We start from the raw sequence: 27,971 nt of genomic DNA on the forward strand, positions 1-27,971 counted from the left end.
CCCCTCAGTACTGCAGTTAAAAGTCAACCTAGATTTTTGTGCTCAAGTCCTGGAGTTGCACTTACGCCTGGAGCCTTGTAAATCTAAAGTGAGTGTGCTACATACTGAACTGATATTTGAACTAAAACCTCTTAGTTCAGATTCAGCATTCATTTACAACTCTTCAGTCATTGATTAAGAAATTACATGCTTGGGTTTCCTGTACACACAAGCCCAAAATACTCTGCAGCAGGCACAGACCTTTATTAACTCCAATACTTACAGCAAGATCCAGTGCAAAACCCAATGAAAATCTATGACCAAGTGACTGGCATAGTAGCTTCTCCACAGAGAAAATTCTGGCCTACTGGTATCCTTAGTATCTATAGTTAACAGACAGGACATACAGAGATGTGGTAAGAAATGGATCTGCTGCCAATTTCTTTTTTGCATTTCAGTGCAACATTTCACCTCCATTTCATCTGAAGGTTCCACCCTAACCCATTTGCTATTAAGTGAAACATGAATGTTAACTGAGACTGTTATTTGAATACCATTCTCCCACACCCAAACACCATGCTACTTTGCCTAGGAGCCATCAAATGTTAATTATCGCTCTAGCTTCCCAGTGCAACATTGTGTTCATTGTCATTACAAATCATCCCTCACAGTGCTACATTGTTACTCTAATATATGTTATCCATTGTACAGCAGCAGAACTCATCATACTTGTCTGTACATCTGTGATATGCATCAGTATTAACAGCTTTCAATAGACATTGGTTATGTTTTCTTAATCTGAATTATCACACACAGCATTGCGCCAACATATAAACAGGTAAACTGCATTCGTCACCTCGAAGGATGAATCAAAGGTTCAAAGAACAGTAAACATTATAGTCTTTTTCTTATTTGAAATATATTCTCATATCTTTCAGTTTCTCCTGTTAGAACATGAACACTAACTTCTATATCCATGAACTTAAATTACCACATCAATAGGGTTTCATTGGCTGTAAAGCATTAGGAAGTACTAAGGTGGTGAAATGTGCTATATATAACTGCAACTCTTTATTTCGCTTTGTGTTGCATTCTACCAATGCCACCACTTGCTCGCAATTGTTTTCCACTAAGGGCCTAGTTACAAAGGCAGTGAAATAAACTTTAATACTGGATCTCCTACCGAAAGTGGAATCAGAGGCTGAGGTAGATACCCATCATGAAATGATCCTGGGATCATATTCGGATTCTCATTTTCATGACTTGGCCATATACTGACCTTAAACATTCCCAGTACCATATGCATGACTGCATTCAATCCTAACCCTCTCTTATTCAATAAAAGCAAAAGATAAATTGAATATCATGCATCACAGATGTAGAAGTGCTCTGTACAATACATGCGAATGGAATAGAAAATTACAGGCACATCTGCACATAATAAAACAGACTATAATTTGCATAAATCAAAACATTGCAAACGATTTGCTTCTATTGGAATTGAATATACTGTAAATACAACTATATTTAAGAGTTGTGCAACAATTAGCATTACGCTACTTAAACCAAAAGAGTTGGTGCTGAGACATGCAAAAATTCCAAGACATTACACACTGTTAGATCTCAAAACAGTATTTATTACCTCAGAGATGACAGTCCAGAAACAGAAGAGAGATAAGAAAACAAGAAGCTGAGATTTCATGTTGCTTTCAGTTGTTTTCTGCAAAAGATCCATTTACTGCGACTATGTGATGAAGAACTGAATTATAGTCTAGTTAATTACAGGTATTTAGTCCTTTTTTTCTGGGCAGCCCAGCAATGTTTGTAAATGAGATCCTTACATACTGCTCCCGCACTAAACCCACGCCCACAAAATCCTGGTGGAATTCATTAGTGAATACTTCCCCTTTTTAACTCCTCAACTACCAATTTGCATTGTTCAACATAGCATAGTGTCTACATGGTTGCCTTTTTAAAAACAACTTTAATTTTACTTGTATGTATAAAACTTAGATAAAAATCAGAATTTCTAAAATCAACACATACATGTCTAAACTGATTTTTAGTATCTTCAAATATCTTTTGAAACTTACAGTTTTTTTTGGAATTATTTAACAGAGAATTTTTGTGGCTCCCTCAACGGCACAGTGCATAAAGTTATCACCCAATTAACACTGAGCGATCCAACTCAGTATTCTGCAGTCACTGCAATACCATAATAGATTTTAGCAATTCTTGATTGGAGAGTGAGCAGTTCACATTCCTAATTGCTATCTTGTTGTAATCAAAGGACCATCACTTGCTTCAACTCAGGTAGGGTCGGTGAGGGTGGTCATGGGTAAGCCCAATTGGGAAAGCAAGCCAAAACCTCCAAACTCTTTCTCCTTAATGGAAGCAAGTTGCTTAATAGTATTTATGCTGTGACATAAAAATGGTTGGCAAAGGACTTGGAATTGTTCTCCAGTCAAGGTCTTCAGAAAAGGCATTGAAAATGACCAAAAAGCTCCGAAAGCAGAACAAAACCACTTTCTGGGAAACATGACAAGACCTAATATCACGCTGTCTATGCAATATTTTCATAGTAACAAAATAATTAGTTTAATTCCAGAGATTTATGTAACTAAAGTAAAACCTACTGTTTACTTTTAATCGGTTTATTTCCCACTTCTGGCGTTAGGCGTAGTTCAGAAAGGACGTATAATAAGTATCAAGAATGGGTACTTAAGTGAAGCTGCAATAGCAGAAGTGAATTGGTTATAGGTAAGGGACTAAGTGCAAGTGAGATGAAGTGGGAACAAAATTACTCCCATTACTAAAAGAATTAGCAACCAATGGATGTGAATTTAAAGCAATTGGTAAAAAGAACCTACAATGAGATGAAGAGAATTTTTTTGTTTACCCAACAGGTAATGGTGATCTAGAATGTGCAGCCTGAAAATATGATGTAAACACATTCAACAATAACTTTTAATAGGGAATCTGATATACTTCAAAAGGAAACATTTGCAGAGATATGAGGAAACAGTGGAGAAATGACATAAATTTTGGTTTAGTTGTAGCATGCAGTAGGAAGTAGGTTCTAGCCCCATTCCAGCATTTGTTCATATAACGTAATTTGCTGGTTTAGCAGAATACTAAGAATGCTGGTGGTCAGAGGTACTGTCTTCAGGTGAGGTGTTAAACTGGTGCCTGTGTGCACTTCAGGTAGCTGGAAAAGAACAATTCAAAGAGACCAGATCAATTCCTCTGCAGTCCAGGTCAACATATACTCCTCAACCAATATCAGTAAAACTGATAAATTGGTAATTTTATTGTTTTTGTGAGTCCTTACTGTGTGAAACCCTACTGAATTTTATTACAGATCTACAGATCAAAGTATTTCTTCGGTTACAAAACACTGAAATCATGAATGCCACAAAAATGCAAGTTCTATTTGTTAATAAATGGTATGAAATTAGAGAATTCAGAGCAATATATCACCAGTGAAGTAATTGTTGTGATTTTGTCCTGGAAATATAACTGTTTCAATAGACCCCATTTGTGCGACGTAAATTATGTTTTTAACGTATTGTGTATGATTGACTTTGCTACATAAGGTGATGATTCCAAAAGGGTTAAATTGGGAGAATGCATTAAGCTCCACCCAATCAAAGATGTCACACGGGCTTGAGTGGAGATAATGCAGAACATCTAAGGCATTTGTGGAGTGCACATCTGTATCCACAGATCTCCTCATAGTCTTAGCAACAATGCTTACTCCTCTAATATACCTGATTGCTATCATGCCATAATCTACATTTTGGTTAAGTAACAGCCTCTTATTATTAAGGCTCATTATGACCAAAGGTCCTTCAAATCAGTCAAGACAATCAGTGGTAACATCCTTCTCCAACTAATACTACAGCTTTGTCCATTGTTTTTACACATCTGTTAGTTCTAAATAAGCTTTAGCTCTTGAAATCATGCAAAAAGGAATCTTTCTTTAATCAGTCATCCAAGATACCATTTTGCTTCTAATGCTCCACACAATATTTGTCAGAGTAACACTGTGATCAGTCATCAGCAGATTAAAAGTTGTTGGCCGCTCCCCCTATGCTGCACTCAATGAAATTTCATGGACTGCAGATCACAGAACACCCTTTTAACACATCTTCAGAACTTATTTATTTCCTACTCCACCTACACCAAGAGCACCTTTGTGTTAGGTTAATACTGATTTAAATAATCTCAATTTATTACTCTTGACAGATTGTAAGAATTTTGCCTTACCTTGGCGTCTCTAACTATATTTTAAAAGTTTATAGTATCCATATCTATGAGTTTCAGTTTGTCAGCTACATCTGACGTTTCTTCTTTCTTTCAAAAAGTACAGCTTATTTGGAAGCATTCTCTCCAACCTCTCTAATTTGCCTGTGTTTTCTCCATCTAGCTATTGGAAATTTTCCCAGCGTCTATAAAATTTAGGCAATGGCGAGGAAGTTGGGTGCCTAAAATGAGAATGAAAAAATTAGATTCTCAGCGTCAGCAAAAGAAAATTCATTTAAGTTTCCAATTTTCTCCTTGAGATTTCAACAGCTAGATGAGAATCTCTTGTGAGTAGAAAGGTCTATTTGAATGCATTATCACCTCTTTATTAAGTAACTTCACCTCATTTGTTTTGCTAGTCACTATGCTCCCAGGTATGGAAGAGGAATTAGAAGGTACCATTGCCCGGCTTGAAAGACAATAGAATTGCAGTTTGCCAGTGTCTTTTCTACATCTCCATGTTGGCCAGCATTCCCCAACATCACAGAGTATGCTCCATGGGCAGCAAATGCCTGAAACCCCTGCCAATTGAGGCTGGCATTGGCAATGCACCAGCATAATCATACCATCATGGCACGTCTTGGACTAATAGAACATACACTTACATTATAGCTCAGCACTTCATTGCTGCTCTTTGTAGAGATGCTCCAATCAGGCCTCCTCTGCTCACTCGTCCTTTTCCTTATTTCCCTCTTTGCAGCAGCTTTTCTTCCCCTCCTTCCCCAACTTTCAACTTCTTCAACTCCTCTGCCTAGAGAATGGAGGCGAGACGAAGGGAGACAAATCATGGCCAGAGCCTGAATGAGAGCAAAGCATGCAGTGGAGTACCAGAGCTGAGTACAGAGCATGCGGGGGGGGGGGGGGGGGGGGAGTACCAGAGTGGGGAGCAGAGCATGCAGGGGATATACCAGAGCGGGAAGCAGAGCATGGGGGGGGGGGGTACCAGAGCGGGAGCAGAGCATGGGGGGGGGGGTACCAGAGCGGGGAGCAGAGCATGCGGGGGGAGTACCAGAGCGGGAAGCAGAGCATGCGGGGGGAGTACCAGAGCAGAGAACAGAGCATGCGGGGGGAGTACCAGAGCAGAGAACAGAGCATGCGGGGGGAGTACCAGAGCGGGGAGCAGAGCATGCGGGGGGAGTACCAGAGCAGAGAACAGAGCATGCAGGGGGTACCAGAGCGGGGAGCAGAGCATGCGGGGGGAGTACCAGAGCAGAGAACAGAGCATGCGGGGGGAGTACCAGAGCAGAGAACAGAGCATGCGGGGGGAGTACCAGAGCGGGGAGCAGAGCATGCGGGGGGAGTACCAGAACGGGAAACAGAGCATGCAGGGGGAGTACCAGAGCGGGGAGCAATGCATGCAGGGGGATGTACCAGAGCGAGGAGCAGAGCATGCGGGGAGGCGTACCAGAGCGGAGAGCAGGGCATGCAGGGGGAGTACCAGAGCGGGGAGCAGGGCATGCAGGGGGAGTACCAGAGCGGGGAGCAGAGAATGCGGGGGGGTGTACCAGAGTGGGGTACAAAGCATGCGGGGAGAGTACCAGAGCGGGGAGCAATGCATGCAGGGGGATGTACCAGAGCGAGGAGCAGAGCATGCGGGGGGGCGTACCAGAGCGAGGAGCAGAGCATGCGGGGGGGAGTACCAGAGTGGGGAGCAGAGCATGCGGGGGGAGTAGCAGAGCGGGGAGCAGAGCGAGAACAGGCCCAGTCCCAGAGCAGGGAGCAGAGCGAGTACAGGCCCAGTACCAGAGCGGGGAGCAGAGCAGTAAAGGCCGAGACCCAGAGCAGGGAGCGGAGCGAATAAAGGCCTAGTCCCAGAACAGGGAGCAGAGCGAGTACAGGCCCAGTCCCAGAGCAGGGAGCAAAGAGAGTACAGGCCTAGTCCCAGAGCAGGGAGCAGAGCGAGTTCAGGCCCAGTCCCAGAGCAGGGAGCAGAGCGAGTACAGGCCGAGACCCAGTGCAGGGAGCAGAGCGAGTACAGGCCCAGTCCCAGTGCAGAGAGAAGAGCGAGTCACGGGCTGAGCACCGGAGCAGGTAGCAGAGCGATTATGGGCCCAGTCCCAGAATGGGGAGCAGAGTGCGTACAGGCCCAGTCCTAGAACAGGAAGCAGAGTGCGTATGGGCCCAGTCCCAGAGTGAGTCATGTGTCGAGTCCCGGAGCTGGGAGTAGACTGAGTCATGGGCCAAGTCCCAGAGCACAGAGCAGTGCGATTACAGGCCGAGTCCCGAGCAGGGAGCAGGGTGAGTACGGACCCAGTCCAGAGCAGGGAGCAGAGTGAGTACAGGCCCAGTCCCAGAGCAGGGAGCAGAGCGAGTAGAGGCCAAGTCCCAGAGCAGGGAGCAGAGTGAGTATAGGCCAAGTCCCAGAGCAGGGAGCAGAGTAAGTATGGGCTCAGTCCCAGAGTGAGTCACGTGTCGAGTCCCGGAGCTGGGAGCAGGGCAGGTACAGGCCGAGTACTGGAGCAGGGAGCAGAGGAAGTCGTGGGTAGAGCAGGGAGCAGACCGAGTCCCAGCCGAGTTCCAGAGCACGGAGCAGAGGGAGTCTGGGCCGTGTCCTGGAGCAGGGAGCAGACCGAGTACGGGCCGAGTCCCGAAGCAGGGAGCAGACTGAGTATGGGTCGAGTCCGGGAGCAGAGGCAGTTGCGAATCGATTACCAGAGCAGAGAGCGGGCAATTACTGGAGCGGGAAGCAGATTGAATCCCAAACCGTGGAGCACAATGTGCGGGTCGAGTCTGGAGCAGGGACCAGAGTGAGTCCCGGAGTGGGGAGCAGAGTGAGTTGTGGGTCAAGTCCCAGAGTGGGGAGCAGAGCAGGATGCAGTGAGTCCTGATGTGGGGAACAGAGTGTGCAGGCATAGTCTAGAGCGGGGACAGAGTGTGCAGGCCAAGTCTGGAGCAGGGAGCAGAGTGAGTTGCAGTCAGAGCCCAGAGCAGTAGCAGTGCGAGTCCTGAACTGAGGCAAATGTGGCATTGTGTTCTGAAACCCAGCGGGCATGGACTCGTGTTGGAAAATGACTATAACTTGAGTACTTTAAAGACACTTTATTCATATTCTGGACTTTTAAACTCTGTATTCCTATGCTAATGCTTTTAATTCTTTCAATTCTGTGACAACACTGGTACCCAGTATCTAAGATGACGTTGAGATGCGACATTACAAACTGCTCACTGCACTCATTCAAGTGCATGTGACAACAAAGACCGTTCTATTCTGTTTTAGCTCAATAACACATTACATTGCAATGCTCCAGCAAGGCCGATTTGTGCTCAGGATGAAGCATGCATCATTCTCATGCATCTGTGCAGGATGCATCTCTGATTCTTAACTTGTTGTCTTAGCACTCACTCAGTTTGCACTTTTTTGGATGCTCACAACAATTTTGCCTTGAATTATAGAGTCAGAGTCACACAGTATGAAATTACAGGCTCACAGTAGTTCTGTTTTGCCAGGTGATTATGACACCAAAGAATGTTCAAGGTCTTATCAACGTGCCTGAAAATATCTTGTAGGCAATTTATTGTCAAGCCCTTTTCATGTTACGGTGGTGGGATATTGTTGCCTAAATTCTCATCTCCGAATGCTTGCATGGCCAGCTCCACCAGGTCCTCATTAGGAGGTCCTCAAAGGACTCATGTAACTGTGTGATTTCATCCTCTCCAACTTCCTCAAAACACACATTACATTAGCCAGTTTTGAGAAGAGTTGTAGCTCAGGTTGAGGTTTTGGATGTAGGTTCATTTTCTGGAAGGCTCATTTTCGGACGTTTCGTCACCATACGAGGTAACATCTTCAGTGAGCCTCCAGGCGAAGCTTCCAGCTCAGTGAGCAAACCTACATCCAGAACACACATTACATGCCCATTTCACTAACTCATTACAAAGGGCAGTTGGGTTGAATCCAGCGATTGTTCACTATCCCTGGGAAAAACTTCTTCCACACACTGCCCATGCAAATTTATCCAATACAGCAGCAATGATGTTAACAGCATCAATGATTTTAAATTGCTTCCATAACTCTAGGACTTATGGCATTCCTTGAGTAGCAAGACAAGTGTTGATTTAGAGTAATTTCTGTCAATATTGACTCGACAGGCTGAAGGGCCCATTCTATATTATATGATGGTAAGATTTATTTTCTTAATGAGAGTCTGGAAATTCTTATAGAGATTAAAGGTTTTAACTGCTGCTATGATGGCCTGCTCCATCAGCTGTATGATGGAAGTCATTCAAGGAGATAGGAACAAAATATTAACATTTTGACAAAGAGACTCATAGTCCAAATCACATCAACCAAAATGAGAAAAACTTTAAATGTCTAATTTCCTTGGCTCGATACTTCTTCATTTCAGGCAAAAAAAGTAGGCCATGAACCAGGTACAGAAAATCTAGCTAGTCATCCATGCTTTAATGCATGGAATTCCAGGTAACAGGGAGGTGAGTTTTGTTACAAAGGTGTAAGGGGTACTGTACCTTTAAGAGAGTTGAAGGACTTGGCAAGAACAGAGTACTCGAGAATTTACAATTTGGTCTAGCAGCTAGCAGTACCCGGGTTGCTATGAAACCAAAAAAAATTCAAATTTGGCCAATCAGTTTAAATTATGCCCCAAGAAGCCAACCTCCAATCAAGTTTGAATTTTGTATTTTGACAATGAAACGATTCGATGCTTTGGGGTATAAGACCATGAAAAATTGAACAGCTGGGGGAGAATTGCCCCATGCTACCAACATATGCATACTGCCCAGAGAATAGCTCTTTTAAAAGTACCTTTTATCTATCAATGTCCTTTGAAACAGAAATCCCTAAGAGGAAGTCAGAGAAAGCTACAAAGAGACGATTCGACAGCTGGCTGGCTTTGAAATTTGAACTTTTTGGTAAATCTTAAGTGGGGGTATTATCGGACCAGTATTGTAGAAGGGCAAGTAAAAGACAGGTTAGAGAAAGGAGTTGTAAAGAGTTTAGTTAATATTTTATTTTAGACTTTATTCTTTAAGTTCTTAAAATTTTTTGTACTTTAAATAGTGACTTTTGGAATAGTTCTTTGCCTCTCAAATTTTAACAGATTACAGCACGGGTTAAATCATTTCTGTGTTGCAGGTTTAAATTAGCAGAGGGGTGTTTTCCCTGTGTTGTAACATATGACATAAATTTTCGTTGCATGCGTGTTCTCGTTATATTAAATGAGCAAAGGTTTCAGTTTTTTGTTGCCTTTGTATTGCCACCTAGTGATTCAGTGAGATGGTCTTTCAAAGCCTTAAAGTCAGGGGCACTTCTCTCATTGACAGAGATGTAGGTTCTTGACAGCATTCGTTTCCAATGCAGACCTCTCATCTGGCAAAGGTAGTAGCCATCGTCTTCTACATCATGTACCATGAGTGTATCAGCATATTTCAATGTCAGCACTTACAGCCTCCCCTTACATTTGCATATTCTTATAGCCATACCTTGCCAGGAAACAATAAAACCAGCCGTGGCACGTATCGAAAGATTTTTGTTTCTCGCTGGGACTTATAGTAGAGCTCTCTCTTGTGTTTTTTTTAAAACATTTTTATAAAAACTGATAGCCTTCTGTTGGACAAGGGCAAGGCTGATCGGCATGTTTTCCTCTTGAAGACCATCAAGCCAAGTTGGATTTGGATGCGAGCATAAGAGGTACAGTTAGTAAGTTTGCAGATGACACCAAAATTGGAGGTGTAGTGGACAGCGAAGAGGGTTACCTCAGATTACAACAGGATCTGGACCAGATGGGCCAATGGACTGAGAAGTGGTGGTGGAGTTTAATTCAGATAAATACGAGGTGCAGCATTTTGGTAAAGCAAATCTTAGCAGGACTTCTACACTTAATGGTAAGATCCTAGGGAGTGTTGCTGAACAAAAAGACCTTGGAGTGCAGGTTCATAGCTCGTTGAAATTGGAGTCGCAGGTAGATAAGATAGTGAAGAAGGCATTTGGTATGCTTTCCTTTATTGGTCAGAGTATTGAGTACAGGAGTTGGGAGGTCATGTTGTAGCTGTACAGGACATTGGTTAGGCCACTATTGGAATATTGCGTGCAATTCTGGTCTCCTTCCTATTGGAAAGATGTTTTTTTTACAATTGCAACATTTAAGAGGCATTTGGATGAGTATATCAATATGAAGAGTTTGGAGGGATATGGGGCGGGTGCTGGCAGGTGGGACTAGATTGGGTTGGGATATCTGGTCGGTGTGGACAGGTTGGAGCGAAGGGTCTGTTTCCATGCTGTACATCTGTATGACTCTAAGTTGCCAGCCTATATTCCATTGTGTCCATTGTTTCATTGCTATGTTACCTTTTGCATTCAGTGCCATGTCGCATGTTTGATTTTTCTCACTGTTCTTATCACTGTTTTGTCAGATAGAACAAGTGATCTGTGGCTACAATGCAAGATGGTGAGTGATGTGGACAGCAAGATCACCACTTTTACTTTGCATAATTATGTCTAATTTCACAGAGTCACATTTTTACATTGAAATCTCAACATAAGCAGCAATGTTTGCACTTGTCATGCATTTTCAATCATGGCTGCACAATTACATTACTCAACATGATAAAACTTAAGAGCAATCTCATGACACACTTTCACTGAGAACTACAAACACAGAACATCAACAGGGAACATGGTGCAGAGGCTGCTGGGCAAGAGTTACTGCGATGTTGCATCAGCACGTAAGATCTGCCGAAAGCATTCGGCAATATACCAAAATAACGATGCAGAAACAAAAAGCTGAAAGAATGTTAAAAATTGTTCCTTTGTAAAATAAGAATGTATGTGCAAAGAGAATATTGGTGCAATGAGTAGCGTGAATGCCCCTTTACATTTCATAATAAGTTCATGATGGAGAAGTAAATAGTGGGTTACGTTGATAGATTTAGATGAGGAAAGTTAGGAAGATGCTCAAGTGGAACATAAACACTGGTATTGGCTGGTTTGCTTCTGTGCTGTATACCCAATGCAAGGCAAGAAAACAACCCCCATCCAGATTTTAGAGGGGGAATATCTACATTATCTTGTCTCAAATACATCAGTGAAGCAAGCATCAAAAACACCTCAATATGAGTCGACAGAATACATGTTCTAACCAATACTTTGAAAGTGAAGCTAGTAATTTAATAAGCTGAAAGTTAAAAGAAAACATCCCAACAAAGTCCACTTGTCACCCTCCTGGTTATGATCTAATCATTCTGTGGAGCTTTAAGAAAGCCTTAAATCACAGCTGGGGGTGCTGGAAACAGCACTGCAATGAATTACTGCTGTCAACTTTAGTAAAGGCCTTCACAACTTAATCAGGAATGTTCATATGATTGCAAGGTTTACAAAATTCCAAAAAAAGTTTAAGAGATTCATCAAATGCTCTGTTTATCCACACATTTTTAAAATGAAAATCTTATGTTTAGAAATTATGGAAATCTATCAAGGTTATCACTATTAAAAAATACAAAGTTAAAACACAAAGAATTACAGTACATGTTTTTGAACACATATCGAGCTAGCATATGACTTTTGCAAAAAAAATGCCATGGATTTAAATGCAATTATAATGGCATAAAAGCAAATTATTTCAGATAATTTGCCAATGCATTTCAATTAAAATGCAAAAGTTTTTAAATCTGCACCTACATGTTTTGCAACTTACTTTCAGGGAAATCTCTATCTAAAATGTTCCATTTAAAAAGACCAAAATATTGGCTGAAGTGTTAGAACAAATTGGTTCTGGGCAAGGCCAGCCAAACTCAGCAAATGTTTTGAGGAAATGACTTTCTCAGACATGACTCATTTTATCTAATCATGCTACATTTGAATTTTTGATTTAGGGATACGAGAAGCCTCAAAACTACAGAACAAAGCATATTTGAAGATTGTAATACTGTGACAATAACACCATGCAGGTAAAATGCACAGCAATTTAAACACCATTGGTGATTTTATTTTAAGTAGTCATTTGGTACTCTAGAATTTCAGTGTTGCTGAAAAATAGACATTTTTCTCTAAGTTTTTCATCTTGCACACGTCAGGACAAATCACAACAAATATTAAGAGGAAAACAATATTTAAACTGTATGAAGAGAGTGCCAGTTGGTTGGCAAGTGAACTGATTAGTAAGGCATTGCCATGGAGAATACATTCATTAATAATGATTAATAGTTAACTGCTAAGGTTTGTTTAATTTTTAAACCAGACAGGTTGTCTCTGATTTCACAGGACAATGCCTTGACTAACAAATCAGAGAATTGTGGTCACCTAGTTTGTTCTGTTGAAATAGGTACAGTTTATGTACATGTTCTTTCCATCTGCAAACAGCATGGTTTTAAGCATTAACATACACAGCTTCTGCCGGTGAGAGCCTACTTGATAATGCATCACCATTCCTCACAAACTGAAAATGTTAATTTCCATCAACTTTAGCATTTCTTGTGAATTGATCTGATGAATACATGACAAAAATGTTTAGAAATGTGTTCAGCAATTGTCACATTTTATTTCTGTTCACCCAATATATTCTTCTATGCTACCTTCCCCCAATCTTGTATCATGTTCATCCTTGATCACTTCTCTTATTTTTCCTGGTTATTTTGAATAAATTAATCCTATTTTCCACAAATTCCAACATACATGTTTAAAGTTCTACTTAACCACTTTGTGCTGCTCATTTGAACTCTATTTTGGTGGTGACACTTCAAAACTGAAACCTAACTTTTGGGTTTTTTTTAACCAATAGATTGAGAATCTAGAAGTCAATAGATCAGACATGCCGATAAGTTTACATTTGATACATTTCTGAATATTTAATCAGAAAGCAATTCCGTATGATGAGTCCTCAACCTTTCAGCCAAGAACATGATTGTACTCTGACAAGATGTCATTTGAGTTAATCTTGATGGTTAATGTAAAACTCTGTTAGAATCTAAACTGCATTTGAGAAACTAATTAGTTATCAGCAATCCTCTCATTATCATGGATCTGGAGGGAACAAGCTGTAAAAGATATAGATCATTGTTTTTAAGAGTCACCATGTTCAGCAGTTGATTGATATTAGAGCCAATCTATATAAAAAAAAAACCCTGCCAATTAGAAAGTGGAGTGGACAGGGAGATCTTGAGCAGATGTGATTGAAAACCTAATATCAGGTGTATGAATGGAAGAGGCAATATTGCATGGTGGTGAAAGCAAGGAATACATGTTTAAATAATTTAATACTGGTATTGATATTGTTATCAACACTGAAGTAATTAAAATTATCAATTCAATTATGTAAATTTGGATGGATGAACAGACGTGATACTCAAAACACTGTGGAATGCTTATTTTATGTGAAGGACTACAGGGAACCTTTGGGACAGAAACATTTTTTGGGTTCTTCCCTGGGAGTTTCCCTTAAACACAATTGTTAAAGTTTGCCAGCAACACAATATATTTAATCAGTTGCTATGCTGTCATCTTTGTGTCTAGCCAAATTAGAAATCAGCCCTTTTTAAAGATAAATGATTCATCATTTCAACATATTACACATTAAGTGTATGTCAGTCCAGCTAATTATTGGCCCAACAATCTACTCAAGTGTGGCTTCTCAGGCCCTATGAGCCTGCTCTGCCATTCAATAAGATCATAACTGATCTGATTTTAACTTAACTCTATACTCTTGCTTATCACCAATATTCCTTTATCCCCTTGGTAATCAAGAGTCTATTTACATTTACCTTAAACAAAAAAAATATTCTGCATTCACTGCCTTTTGAAGAAGGGAATTCCAAAGAGTCTCAACACTGAGAAACAGGCACCCCCTTGTAAAACTATGACCCCATTTATAGATAGTTCCACAAGAAACAGGCTTCCAATATCCACCCAGTTGGGTTTCTTCAAGATCTTACATGTTTCAATGAAGTCACCTTAAACTCTAAGCTCCAGAGGGTACAGACCTAGACTTTCCTCAAGGCAATCCGCTCATTACAAGTGTTAGTCTTGTAAACCTTCTCTGAACTACTTCCAATAGACTGACATTCTTCTGTAAGTAGAGTGATCAGTATTGTACAGCAGACATGGTCTGACCAATACCATGTTAACCTTGTGATTCATGCACAGGACACCCAGATCTCTCTGTATTTCAGAGCTTGACAATGATTCACCATTTAGATAGGTTTTCTTTATCCTTTCAGCAAAAATTGATAACTTCACATTTCCACATTGTACACCATTTGGGTTTTTTTGTAAGCTTTGTATCCCTTTGAAAGCTCCTTACACCCTCATCTCAACTCACTATCCTACCCATTTGTGTCATCAGTAAATTTATCTACCATATCTTCAATTCCATGGGCGGCATGGTGGCACAGTGGTTAGCACTGCTGCCTCACAGCGCCAAAGACCCGGGTTCAATTCCCGCCTCAGGCGACTGACTGTGTGGAGTTTGCACGTTCTCCCCGTGTCTGCGTGGGTTTCCTCCGGGTGCTCCGGTTTCCTCCTACAGTCCAAAGATGTGCAGGTCAGGTGAATTGGCCATGCTAAATTGCCCGTAGTGTTAGGTAAGGGGTGGGTGTAGGGGTATGGGTGGGTTACGCTTCGGCGGGTCGGTGTGGACTTGTTGGGCCGAAGGGCCTGTTTCCACACTGTAAGTAATCTAATCTAATCTAATCCTTCATCTAAATCGATTACATAAAATTGTAAAGAGTTGAGGCCTCAGCACTGAACCTTGTTGCACACCATTCATGACATCTTGCCAGGCTGAAAAAGACCTACATATTTCTACTGTGCATTTGGTTAGCAAGCCAATATGCTCTCTATTATCAAAAATGTTATCTCCTACATCATGAGCTTTTATTTTCCACAACAGCCTTATCAAATGCCTTCTAGGAATCTAAATACATTTCATGATTCTCCTTTATTAGAGTCTGATACTTGTTCAAAGACCTGCAATAAATTAGTTAATATTTGAGGGCAGTACAGTGGCTCAGTGGTCAGCACTGCTGCCTCACAGCGCTAAGGACCTGGGTTCGATTCTGGCCTCGGGCAGCTGTGTGGAGTTTGCACATTTTCCCGGTGTTTGCTCCGGTGTCCTCCCAGATTCCAAAAAGATGTGCAGATTAGGTGAATTGGCTATGCTAAATTGCCTATAATGTTGGGTGCTCTAGTCAGGGGGGAAGTGAGTCTGGGTGGGTTACTCTTCAGAGGATTGGTGTGGACCTGTTGGGCCGAAGGGCCTGTTTCCACACTGTAGGGAATCTAATTTAATCATGATTTCCTTTTGACAAGATCACATTGGCTCTGGTGGATTGCCTTGAACTTATCCAAATGCCTTGTAAAATGTCCTTAATAAAAGCTTCTAACATTTTCTTTATGACAAATATTTAGCTAACTAGCCTGTAGTTCCTGCTTTTACCTCCCTCCCTTTTTTGAATAGAAGAGTTACATCAGCAATTTTCCAATTTAAAGAAACCTTCCATAAATCTTTTTGGGAAACTAGAACTATTTCACTGGCTACTTCTTTTAATACCCTGGGATGAAATCCATCAGTACCCAGAGACTTGGCAACTCATGGTTCCAATAAGTTACTCAGTACCACTTCCTTGGTAATTGTAATTTTCTTGAATTGCTCTGTCTCTCTTTCAATTCCCAATTAATAGCTATATCTGGAATCCTATTTCTATTCTCTTTCATGAAGACTAATGCAAAATATCCATTCAATTCATCTGCCATCTCTATCACGTATTACTAATTCCGCAGACTCATTTTCTACAAGATAAACATTTATTTTGTTAACTTTAATTTTTTAAATATCTGAAGAAACTTTTCATATCTTCTTATTGGTTGGTCAAAACCTTGATGATAGAAAAGGCTTCAACCAATTAATAGACACTCTTAATAAAACTTAAGAGTGCACATCAGCTCTTGTCCTGAAATTTGGTTTGACCCTGCTGCCTTCAAAAATTCTCTAATACTAGATGTTACTCACTTTTTCTTCCTCCAAAAAGAACTCTGCCCACTGTGCCCAGAAAAGTCTTACAAGGATGTTGGCAGGGTTGGAGGGTTTGAGCAATAGGTAAAGAATGGGCGGCACGGTGGCACAGTGGTTAGCACTGCTGCCTCACAGCACCAGAGACCCGGGTTCAATTCCCGCCTCAGGCGACTGACTGTGTGGAGTTTGCATGTTCTCCCCGTGTCTGCGTAGGTTTCCTCCGGGTGCTCCGGTTTCTTCCCACAGTTCAAAGATGTGCAGGCCAGGTGAATTGGCCATGCTAAATTGCCCGTAGTGTTAGGTAAGGGGTAAATGTAGGGGTATGGGCGGGTTGCGCTTCGGCGGGGCGGTGTGGACTTGTTGGGTCGAAGGGCCTGTTTCCACACTAAGTAATCTACAAATGAATAGGCTGGGGTTGTTTTCCCTGGAGTGTTGGAAGCTGAGGTTTATAAAATCATGAGGGGCATGGATAAGATAAATAGACAAGGTCTTTTCTCTGGGGTGGGTGAGTCCAGATCTAGAGCGCAGTGGTTTAGGGTGAAGGGGGAAAATTTAATAGGGACCCAAGGGGCCACTCTTTCATGCAGAGGATGGCACGGGTATGGAAGGAACTGCCAGAGGAAGTGATGAAGGCTGGGACAATTCCAACATTTAGAAGGCATCTGGATGGCTACACAAATAAGAAGGATTGAGAAGATTTGGGCCAAATGTTGGTAAATGCAACTCGGTCAGTTTAGGATATCTGGTCATCATGGATGAGTTGGACTGAAGGTCTGTTTCTGTGCTCTGACTCTAAGTGACTGCCTTTACTGATAAAGGCTGATTTGAGCGACACACAGCCCCTGGCATAAGAGTGCTCAATTCTAGATATGAAGCGAGTCTGCCTTTGACGTCAAGGCAGCACTTGTCAGAATGCGGTTTCAAGGAGCTCAGCATAAGGTCAATTGAAATCTCTTCACTGGAATCATATCAATCAATATTTGTAGTTGTCGGAGTCAATCATATCAGTATCAGCACACTGCTACACAAATTTCTCAGGAAGTGTCACACGTTCAACCATCTTCAGCTGCTTTATCATAAAACAGTTAGAAGTGGGATGTTAACTAGTGATTGAAAGTGGTTTAGTAACATTCACGATTTCTCCAATACTGAAATACTTCATTTGAATAGGAGAAACCCCTGGACATTTGTGCAATAGGTGCCAGGCAATTACCATTCTGGCCCTGCTGAACTTTCAATGGTTCTATCACCAAATTCATCATCAACATACTGGGGGGACCATGGACTAGAAATGAAACTGAACCAGCCATATAAATAATGTGGTTACAATAGGACAACAAAGGTTGAGGGTTCTGCAGCAACTCACCTCCTTACCAACCTGTCTATCATCTACAAGCCAGGAATGTAATACAATAGGTGGTGTCATCCTGGTGAAGCCACCAAACCAAGTGAATGATCCATCTCAACCCCCATCCGTGGTCCCCAACATCTCAGATACCATTATTCAGGTAATTTGATTCACTTCACATGATATCAAGAAATGGTTGGAAGCACTGGATACTGCAAAGTCTATGGGCCTTGACAGTATTGGCTAATAGTACTGAAGATTTGTGCTCCGGAACTTGCCACGCACCTAACCAAGCTCTTTCAGTACAATTATAGCATGTGCAGGTGTGGAAAGTTATCCTAGTATGTCCTGTACACAAAAAAGCATGACTAATCCAATGTGGCCAATTACTATCCCATCAGTCTAATCTTGATTATCAATACAAAAGATATCAACAGTGCTATAAAGCAGTACCTGCTCAGCAATAATCCTCTGATGTCTAATTAGGGTTCTGCCAAGGCACTCAGCTCTTGACCTCATTACAGCCTTGGTTCAAACAGACAAAAGAGCGGAATTCGAGGGGACGTGAAAGTGACAGCCCTTGACATCAAGGAACCATAACAAGACTAAAATCAATAGGAATTGTAGGCAAACACTCCTCTGGTTGGAGTCATACCTGGCACATAGAAAGACGGTTGTGGCTGTTGGTCAGTCATCTCAGCTCCAGGACATCATGCAGGGGTTCCTCAAGCCAAACCAGCTTCAGCTGCTTCATCAATGACCTTCCCTCCTTCAGAAAGTCAGCAGCAGGGATATTTGCCAATGACTGCACATTGATTCAGCACCATTCACAAGGACTCAAAAGATACTCAAACCGTCCTTGTTCAAATACATGATCTGGACAACAGCCAGTCTTGGGCTGATTAGTAACATGTAACATTTGCACTATACAAGTGGCAGGCAATGACCATCACCATAAGAGATAGCCTAACCACTGGCCTTTGACATTCAATGGTGTTAACCACTACTGAATCCCCCATCATCTTGGGGGCTACCACTGACCAGAAACTGGACTCACCATATGAACATAATGGTGATGAGAGGTCAGACATGAGGAACTGTATAAAAACAGAATTGCAGATGCTATAAATCAGAAACAAAAACAGAAGTTGCTAGAAAAGCTCAGCAGTTCTGGTAGCACCTGTGAAAAATCAAAGTTAACATTTCAGTGATTTGGAAGTGGCAGTGTTGGACTGGGGTGTATAGAGTAAAAAATCACAACACTAGGTGATAGTCCAACAGGTTTATTTGGAAGCACCAACATTCGGAGCGCTGCTCCTTCATCAGGTGGTTGTGAAGTATAAGATCGCAGGAAACAATTTATAGCAGAAGTTTACAGTGTGATGTAACAAATTAGATATTGAAAAAGACTTGGGTTGTTTTAGTCTTTTATTTTTTAGAATGGGCATGTTGGTTTCAGTTTTTACATATGTAAATTCCAGAACTAACAAAGTTACATTCTCAAGTGAACTTTAACAATAGGTGCCATGTTGACCTAGATTATGCATTGAAGGTTGAGGTGCCCTGGATGAGGCTGTCTGTGCCCCAATGTTCAGACTGATTCTAACCTTAAAAAAGGGATTTACAGATTCTTACGTGGATTCATTCAGTTTTTGAGCAAAATAAAATGTAATTCTGCAAGTACAAATTCACCCCATAAACTTGCGTGCATGTGCACGTGAGTGTGCGCGGGCAGGGAGATATGAGTTTCTGTGAGTGTGTGTATGCTTGCTTGTGAGCGAGAGTGTAAAGGGGTTTAAGTATGAGAAGGTGCGTGTCAGAGTGGGTGCGTATGTGTGAGCATATGAGAGACAGTCTGCATCTGTGTGGTGCAGTAGGGTCACCTGTAGTGTGACATGAACCAAAGGTGCCAGCTGAGGCCATCCCGATGGGTATCGAACTTGGCTGTCAGCCTCTGCTCGGCCACTTGGCGTTGTTGCCTGTCCCAAAGTCTGCCAGTCAGCATAGGGATCCATAAAGAGGCAACAAAAAGAGTCAACGTGGACCCCACTGGAGGGCCGCTGCCCAGGACTTGACATGTATGCTCAAACCATCAGGAAATATATAAATGCCAGATTCATCAGCTGCACCCACAAGGTAGAGCAGATCATCCGATCACAACGCAATGCCATCCATGCTCTCAAAACCAATCATAATGTTGTCATCAAACCAGCAGATAAAGGAGGAGCCATAGGTCATTCAGAATAGAAAAAAGGTTACCGCAAAGAAGTGTACCGACAACTGAACAACCAGGAACACTACAGGCAACTACCGGCCAATCTGACCAAAAAGCACACCCATAAACACGTTGATCAGGACTTTGGATCCAGTTCTTCAGAGTTCCCTATGCGCCCTCATCCCACATACCTCTCGCATTAGGCAACTTATACTGCCTTCCGAAGATGCACAAAGCCAACACAAAAGGACATTCCATCATTCATGTATTGGGACCCTGTGTGAGAACCTCTCTGGCTATGTCGAAGGCATCTTGAAACCCATTGTATGGGGGACTCCCAGCTTGTCACGACACTAAGATTTCTTACAGAAACTCAGCACCCATGGACCAGTCGAACCGGGAACATTCCTTGTCATAATGGACGTTTCAGCACCTTACACCAGCATCCCTCACAATGACAGCCACTACTCAATACCAACAACTGCCAATCTCAGAGCACCGTCCTACAACTCATCTGCTTTATCCTCGGCCACATTTTCACCTTTGACAACCAGTTCTTCATTCAGACACACGGAACAGCCATGGGGACCAAATTTGCACCCCAGTATGCCAACATCGTCATGCACATGCAACAAGACTTCTCTACACAGGACCTCTAATCAACACTATACACCGGATATATTGACATATACAGGATCTCTTCAGATGAGGAACGTGACAGGCACTCAGAAGTACTCAAGAATGCCTTCGTAAGAACAAGGTACAATGCTTAACTCATCGTCCGCCAGTTCAGACATGCCACAGCGAGAAACCGTAATGACCTTCTCAGGAGACAGACACTAGCTGCAACCAACAGGATACCCTTCGTTGCCCAGTACTTCCCAGGAGCCAAAAAACGCCATTTTCTTCACAGCCTGCAACACATTAGCAATGAGGATGAGCACCTTGCCTAGACCTTCCCCACTCCTCCATTTATCAACTTTAAACAATCACCAAACCTCAAACAGATCATTGTTCACAGCAAACTGCCTGACTTTCAGGACAACACCATATAACCTTGTCACGGCAGACGGAGTCCCCTATAGACCCCCTCATTCACAAGCTCTCTCTCATACTCCCACACACACCCTCTCAGACTTGTATGCCTTTACACTCTTACTCTCTCACACACACACACACAAGTCTGTGGCGTGAATTTGTGCTTGCAGAATTACATTTGATTTTGCTCAAAAACTGAATGAATCCATGTAAGATTCCTTAAATATCTTTTTTAGATTAAAATGAATCTGAACATTGGGGCACAAACAGACTCACACTATCAATGCATTATCTGGGCCAACATGGCACATACTGAAGTTACATTCTCAAGTGAACTTTAAGTTAGCTCTGGAATTTACATATGAACAAACAGAAACCAACACGTTCATTCTAAAAGATGAGAGACAAACAGTCCAGGTCTTTTTCAATATATAATTTCAGTTAGATCACATTGTAAACTTTTGTTATAAATTGTGTCCTACAATCTTACACTACACAATCACCCAAAGGAACAGCGCTCTGAAAGCTAGCACTTCCAAATAAACCTATTGGACTGTAACCTATTGTGATCTGTAATATTTCCGTGACCCTTCCCAGTTCCTCAAGCATCCATTGCCTCTACCATCAATGCTTAATTGCAGTAGTGTGTACTATCTACACGATGCACTGCAGAAATTCACCGAAGATCCTTAAACAGCTGGAAGGACAAGGGCAACAGGTACACCATCTCCTACAAGTTCCCCTTCAAAAGGCTTGCCATCCTGTTCTAGAAACATATCACCATTCCTTCACTGCTGCTAGATCAAAATGCTGAAATTCACTCCTCTAGGGCATTCATTATTGGTCCCTACAGCACAGGGACGACAGCAGTTCAAGGCAACAGTTCACTTTCACCTTCTCAAAGGCAGCTAGACACAAGCAATAAATGTAGGCCAGCCAGCAACGCTTATATCCCATGAGTGAATTGAGAAAATATGTTCCATTTGCCTGAATGAGTGCAGCTCCAGCAGCATGCCAGATCAAAGAATTCACTTGACTGACACCCCATTACGCACTCATTCCCTCCACATCAACACGTACTATATACAAGATGCATTGCAGCAATACACACCCCCTCCTAAACCAATGCCTTCTACCACCAGGGCAAAAGCAGAACAACCCTCAATTTGTACATTTCTCCCCAACTAATCCCACATGAAAGACTCTGAACATTAAATCGCCATTTGTGCGATTTTGGAGCAAAATCTGGAAATTTTCTAGCAAAAGTATAAATACACCTACACCAAATGCTTCAACAGTTCAAGGCAATGGCTCACAGTCACCTTCAAGGCAAAGACCAGATGAACAATAAATGTTAACCATGACACCACTGCTCTCATCCCATTAAAGATTAGAAAGAAATCTTGATATTTTACATATTTTTCAATAAAGTAGCATATGATTATAGTATATATTTAAATGGGCTGCAGGAAAGATGGTTTATGAATACAACTTTTTATAGGAGTTAGAGGACAAATTGAGAAGGTTTTGTAAATGGAAAACTTAGTTTTATAAATAGATGCATACAACAAAAATATGAACATTATGGTAAACCTGTAAAAATGTTTTTATTTCAGATTTCCAGAAAAATATTAGAAATTCAGCTCATGTAGCCAGGCAGTAAACAGATGTAAAATAAAGTGTATAATTGTTACCTATACTGCACACAAGGTTTTAAAAATTACCATTAGTGGCTCTGACATACATCTCATCAATATCTCAAAATACAATCAATGTTCTAATGGTATCATGCCCTGGAAAGTCAAAGTCACCTTAAGGTCTCAAATAAAGTGGGGATATGACTGAAAATAAATTTCAAATATGTTAACAAATTATTTTGTCATGACCTGGTCTAAAACTAGACAATTTTTATGAAATCCTTTGAATTAAAATTGCAGTAAATAGAAAAAAGGATGAACTGATTTGGTTGCTGCAAAAAAAAAAAAAGCTTTGCAGTACCAAATAAGAAATTGGGAGATATGGTGCCCAGTATTGGTGAAAGAATTGGTTTAAATTATAGTGCAAGTATTTTGTAAATTTTCATTATAGATATGCACAAAGGAAAATTTAAATGGAAAATGTAGATAAAATAGGAACAATTTTAAAAAAAATTTGTGGATGTAGACAGATCTTTTGAAATACATTGAAGAAAACTGACGAGTTAGAATGCATACAATCTAGCTAACCTGGAAGAAAAATAAGGTATCAAAGTTGGAAACGTGGGTGACCACTGAATCACCACCTCCCCAAAAAACTCAATTAACTCCTTCCATTAATTTCAACCTTCATCACATCCAAAGAAATCCTGATGTGCGCTGAAGTAGAACCAAGCATCACTGTAGGTTTCCTAACTTTTCTGGCATTAACTGATCTATATTGTGGCCATAAAGGATCAACTCTGCATATGCAGTAGCCAGGAGGAAAAGATCACAATGGGGCATGGTTTCATATAGTAGGAATGTTTTAGCCTGGCTGTTAATGCACACTCTTGAAATTAAGTGTGATTACAGACAATTAAAAAAGCTCAAGCTCAAAGCTGAATTGGTCAACAGGAAGCAGCAAGCTTGTTGAGAAGAGGAACATTATATCTGGCAAAGTTTAAATCGGTAGAATGTCTCCCCGCCCCACCACGTCCTGATCAAATATATAAAGTTCATGCAAAGTTCAAAGTCGAGACCTTAGGAATGACATGCTATTATGAAAGACAACCATTTACATTTTACTTTGAATCAGCTAATGGTAAAATAAATCTTAACATTCCTGTTACAGGGTCAATGATTTGTGTATCTGCTTCGGTTCAAAAATCAATAAATAAGAGAAGAGTTTTCTTTTTAATAATTAACTTTTATTGCTTGACCTGTCGTCATTAGGACACTCTATAACAAAAGGATTATTTTAGCACATACATCTGATCTTATACAGTCATTGGGAACAATACAAAAAATGGTCCTTGGATAATCTACATATTATCACGCTGTATTCTCACTTTGCAACTTTTGTAGGTAAGCTAGTGAGGATCACTCTGATCCCCACATAAGATAGCTAAGGCAAACTACATCAAACCGTGGTCGTTTGTACATACAGTTCTGATTGCACACAATAGTTAAAGCTTCAACTGCATCAGATTATTCAAACTCATCAGCTGCTTTATAATAAAAGTTAGGTAAATAAAAACCTTAAGAATGTGCAGCAAGCCAAAGACAATCTGCTAGATGCTAGGGTTGTTGCAGTTGGACTCTGCGAAGAGTTTCAAAATTGCTGGAATATGGTGTCAATGTCACTCATACTGGTAATCAACAGTATTGGTAAGCTCAATCCTGGAATGACATTCATCTGCTTTGTTAAATTTTCCCAATTAATCAAGATAAAAAAATTAAATATAAAGCAACAGGTTTCAACTACGCAACATACCAATATATTTGGAAGGATACCTCCCATAAGCAGCTGATTTAAATTTTGCCTATGCTAGGAATATCAAACCAAATTAGGCTAATAAATTTCAGCCTTACTCTCAACTCAACTTCCAAGCAAGTTGAAATTGATGAAACAGGAATTAACTCATTAGAAAAGGAATTCCAATCAATAATCAAACATTAAAGGTTACTCATATAAGTTCAATTTATAGTTTTCTATTAAACAAAAAGGTCAATAGATGTAACTCACTGTCACAACAAGAATTGGGCATGACATTCATGACTGCCATACTATGATTACTCAAGAGACATTACTTAGATCCCAAAGGAAAATCCACCTCCTTCCCCCCTACAACAGAATGGAACTGGCCCATGCAAACTTCTACTCAAGTGAAAGTTATCATGCCCTCAACACACTAGTCTTTCTTTATTCATAGATTTTTACGCTACATCTTCACACTACACAGCGTCGTAAAGGTAACTGCATGGATAAACTGAAAAACATGCAAGTTACATCTAATCATTTCTACTGTGCACACTGCACAGATAGCTGAAATGACTTTGCAATTTTGCATCAGGTTATCTCACTTATAGCAATATTTGTGCCTAATAAAAACTTGGTTTAATAAGAAAACTCAATAACAAAGGAAAACCTACAAATAGCCTATGCCCAACCCAACTCTCCAAGCAATTTAGTTTTAGCTTGCTGTACAATTCAAACACTTATTCTAATCTAAAATCATTGTATATAGAATAATGGATATAATTTCATCTAATTACAGCTGTGTGGAATTTGTAAAATGTGCGAAATGAGCACACGTAATACAAAGCTGTGAAATACTGAAATGTCATTAAGACTCAGCAATGTTCAAAGTCTCAAAGTAAAATTGCATGTCATGCCATACTGAAAAGCTGTTGTAGCACATTTCAGAATGCCAGTGTGTCAGCTAGTTAGGGATAACACATCCAGTTTTTGGTTTCTGCATTTTACTAGTGTGTCTGGGTGTACACTTGTATAATTTCGGCTGAGCTCTGGTGTATGCCAATAATGGAACAACAGTGCCAGCTACTGTGAATAGCAAAGAAGTGCAACTATAATTAAACACAAAATAACATGGGTACTAAAGCACTGCACCAACTTAAATGTCAGCCATTAATCTTCATTTAAATAGAAACCACATTGCACCATCCCAGTCTAGCACAAGACAGCTACTTAATACCCAAACATGTCCAGAGCTATTAATAAGCTCCAAATAGCAGTGGATAGTTTATAGACTGGGTCAGGACTGCAGAAGAGTTAGGGATACCATCGCCCAACATTGCGCTGCCAGTGCTGGTCAAGTACAAATGCACACAGTACCTGCACCAGTACCTGTGAAGACAGTACTGGTTTGTTACTAAAAAGGAATGTTTACTCTTTTGTTCTTGGAATGAAATTACATTTGCTTAATACATAAAAGTTTAATTTTGTAACCCTTTCACTAGCTCTGTCTCAACAAGAAATTGAAAGCCAATTGTATATAAAATTAGAGTGTAAATCAATCTGCAAATATTGTAGTCCAAACTAACTAGCTATCATGGTCACTAGCAGGATCACTAACAAAATTACAGATTAAAAAGTTACTTGTTAAAATTTGATGGGGTATCAATATATTACATACATTTCCAAAAACAAGATTTCTAACTTTATCATTGTATGATTGAGATTGCTTGCAGTTGATGTTTTGAATTATTGCTCTGGCAATAGCAACAATTGAGTGCTTGCTGCCCTACTTAAGGAAAAGCAATACATTTAGTAATTTCAAAAACAACAGATCAGTAAAATCTGTACCACTTAGTTGCCAGTATGTGTAAAATCACCAGAAGCAAACAAAGCCTTTCAATTCAATTTTTTACCTGGTACAGAGCAGACCAATACATCTAGCTTTGTTAATCCATCCCTACAGAATTCAATGCTGTATCAATCTCAATTTAGGCTGCAGACGTTTCTACAGTTTATGCCAATAAAACTCCATCACTGTCCAGCAAGAAGCATGTTTCAAGTGTAGCACAACTGGTTTAATTTCCCTATTGGAGATGGAATGGCACAGTACGCTTCTGTGCAGTGTTCCAGCACTATTGGCAAAGCTCATACACTAGAAAAGCAAACAAGTCAAACAGAATTGGTGACTTTCTGGCTGCATATCAAATACACCCAAGACTAATAGAATTTAGCTTCTGTTGTCAGGAAGAGAGGCTAAAAAGAAAAGACTGTGGTAGTTCTTAGCTGTTGAAAGTGCACAATGATATGGGCTGAGAACCTGATATGCCTATTATTGCAAGATTTCTGCAATATGTATAAATCTCGACCATTACCACGGCCTGCATCCATAAGAATAAGATGTCAAAAGCATTTGATCGCCAAAACAAAAAGGTGATCCGATTAACCAAACCAACAGTGACTGAGTTATAATGATGTTGCGTTTTTAAAGAAAAATTGTATTGTATATAAAGTGATTATAAATGTACATTAATTTTTTTTGCAAGCAAAGATTTTGCTACAACTGCTGCACAAAGATAGGCAGGCACCATTAAATATTTGGGAGATTACTGGGAAAAAATCAAGCTTTTTTTGTAAAAACGTCTGAATGAAACTTAATGTGCAACTGGGAGTGATGTAAATAGACTTGGCAAAAATCACACAGGCCTATAAGATCCTCATAATGCAAGACCTAAAGCTACACAAAAGAAAACAATGTTTTTAATTTGCTTCATAGCAAAAAAGTTAAAATGTATTTGTTTTTAAAAAGTAAGATGAAGAAAAAAATCTAATCTCAATTTAGATGCTTTTCCTCACGCATTGTTTTGCCAAGTGCAAATGCTACATAGAAATATATTTTGAGCATGTTTTTATTTAAGCGTTTTCTGCCTTGACCACACTAAAAAACAAACATGTTATCTCAAGAAGTCCCAAAAATAATTGAAACTCTCCAGCCTAAAATCCAAGATTTTCCAGGAGTACAATTTTGAGATTCAAGGCTCATGAACACACTATAACGTACCTTGAAACAGAGCAAGTTAAAGGGCTCAAAATCCTCTGCTCATACTACCAAACAGAAGCTTAATTATCTGGGTATCAATCACACTGTTCAGTTAAAACAGCAAAGTTTTAATCTTCATAAATAAAAATCAATGGGAAGAGTTCCACACAAGCATCAAACAAAAAAAATCTTAAATGAAGCTATATTGACTGAAGAAAGCTGATGCAGTGTGAGAAAGACGCAAAGCAAATGTGACATTGAATGCTACAAAGGGAATGCCTTCTCTGACAATTAGGAAGCTGTGGGACTGGTGGTGGTCTTGCCACAGGAAACGGCATTTTAGACAAATGAGGCAGTTCGCTCTGGCAGATGCTGCAGCAGCAGAGAAGATTTCAGACAGACAGCGATACAAAGCTGTTGTACTGCTGGATGTTTCGTTTGAGTATGTCAGAGCAGGGACCCAGGACACGTTCAAATCGAGGTCTGTCCAGTTTCACGCACTTCAACGGACCACGCGCTACCACAGTGGCAGCACGAGGACGATTCATCAGAAGAGCAATCTCACCTAAGAGATAAAGAAAAAGATTTCAAATCCATCTGTAGTCTTGAGAAACTGATACCATGAAACAAAATGAAGCCCATGCTCTTGTTGAC

The 27,971-nt window shown here is 40.6% G+C and overlaps 2 protein-coding genes across 3 annotated transcripts in view; both read right to left on the bottom strand.

Moving 5' to 3' along the window:
• Nucleotides 1-1,834, bottom strand: part of LOC122562174 (platelet-derived growth factor subunit A-like) — a 93,690-nt gene extending 91,856 nt beyond the window's left edge. Inside the window, exon 1 of one of the 2 annotated variants that reach the window (XM_043714792.2) lies at nucleotides 1,622-1,834. In XM_043714792.2, the coding sequence (XP_043570727.1) occupies nucleotides 1,622-1,714 (93 nt within the window). In that variant the 5' untranslated portion in view covers nucleotides 1,715-1,834. The remainder of the gene's footprint in view (nucleotides 1-1,621) is intronic. The other variant, XM_043714791.2, reaches the window with a different exon arrangement.
• A 21,873-nt stretch (nucleotides 1,835-23,707) lies between these two features.
• The window catches only part of LOC122562176 (cAMP-dependent protein kinase type I-alpha regulatory subunit), a 48,551-nt gene continuing 44,287 nt past the window's right edge, over nucleotides 23,708-27,971 (bottom strand). The window contains exon 10 of the mRNA XM_043714796.2: nucleotides 23,708-27,882. Coding sequence (XP_043570731.1) covers nucleotides 27,710-27,882 — 173 coding nt within the window. The 3' untranslated portion in view covers nucleotides 23,708-27,709. The remainder of the gene's footprint in view (nucleotides 27,883-27,971) is intronic.

Source organism: Chiloscyllium plagiosum, unplaced genomic scaffold (genome assembly GCF_037043375.1).
Source record: "Chiloscyllium plagiosum isolate Xiang-an unplaced genomic scaffold, Cpla_swu_hap1 HiC_scaffold_25, whole genome shotgun sequence".
In the NCBI taxonomy this organism is placed as follows: Eukaryota; Metazoa; Chordata; class Chondrichthyes; order Orectolobiformes; family Hemiscylliidae; genus Chiloscyllium; species Chiloscyllium plagiosum.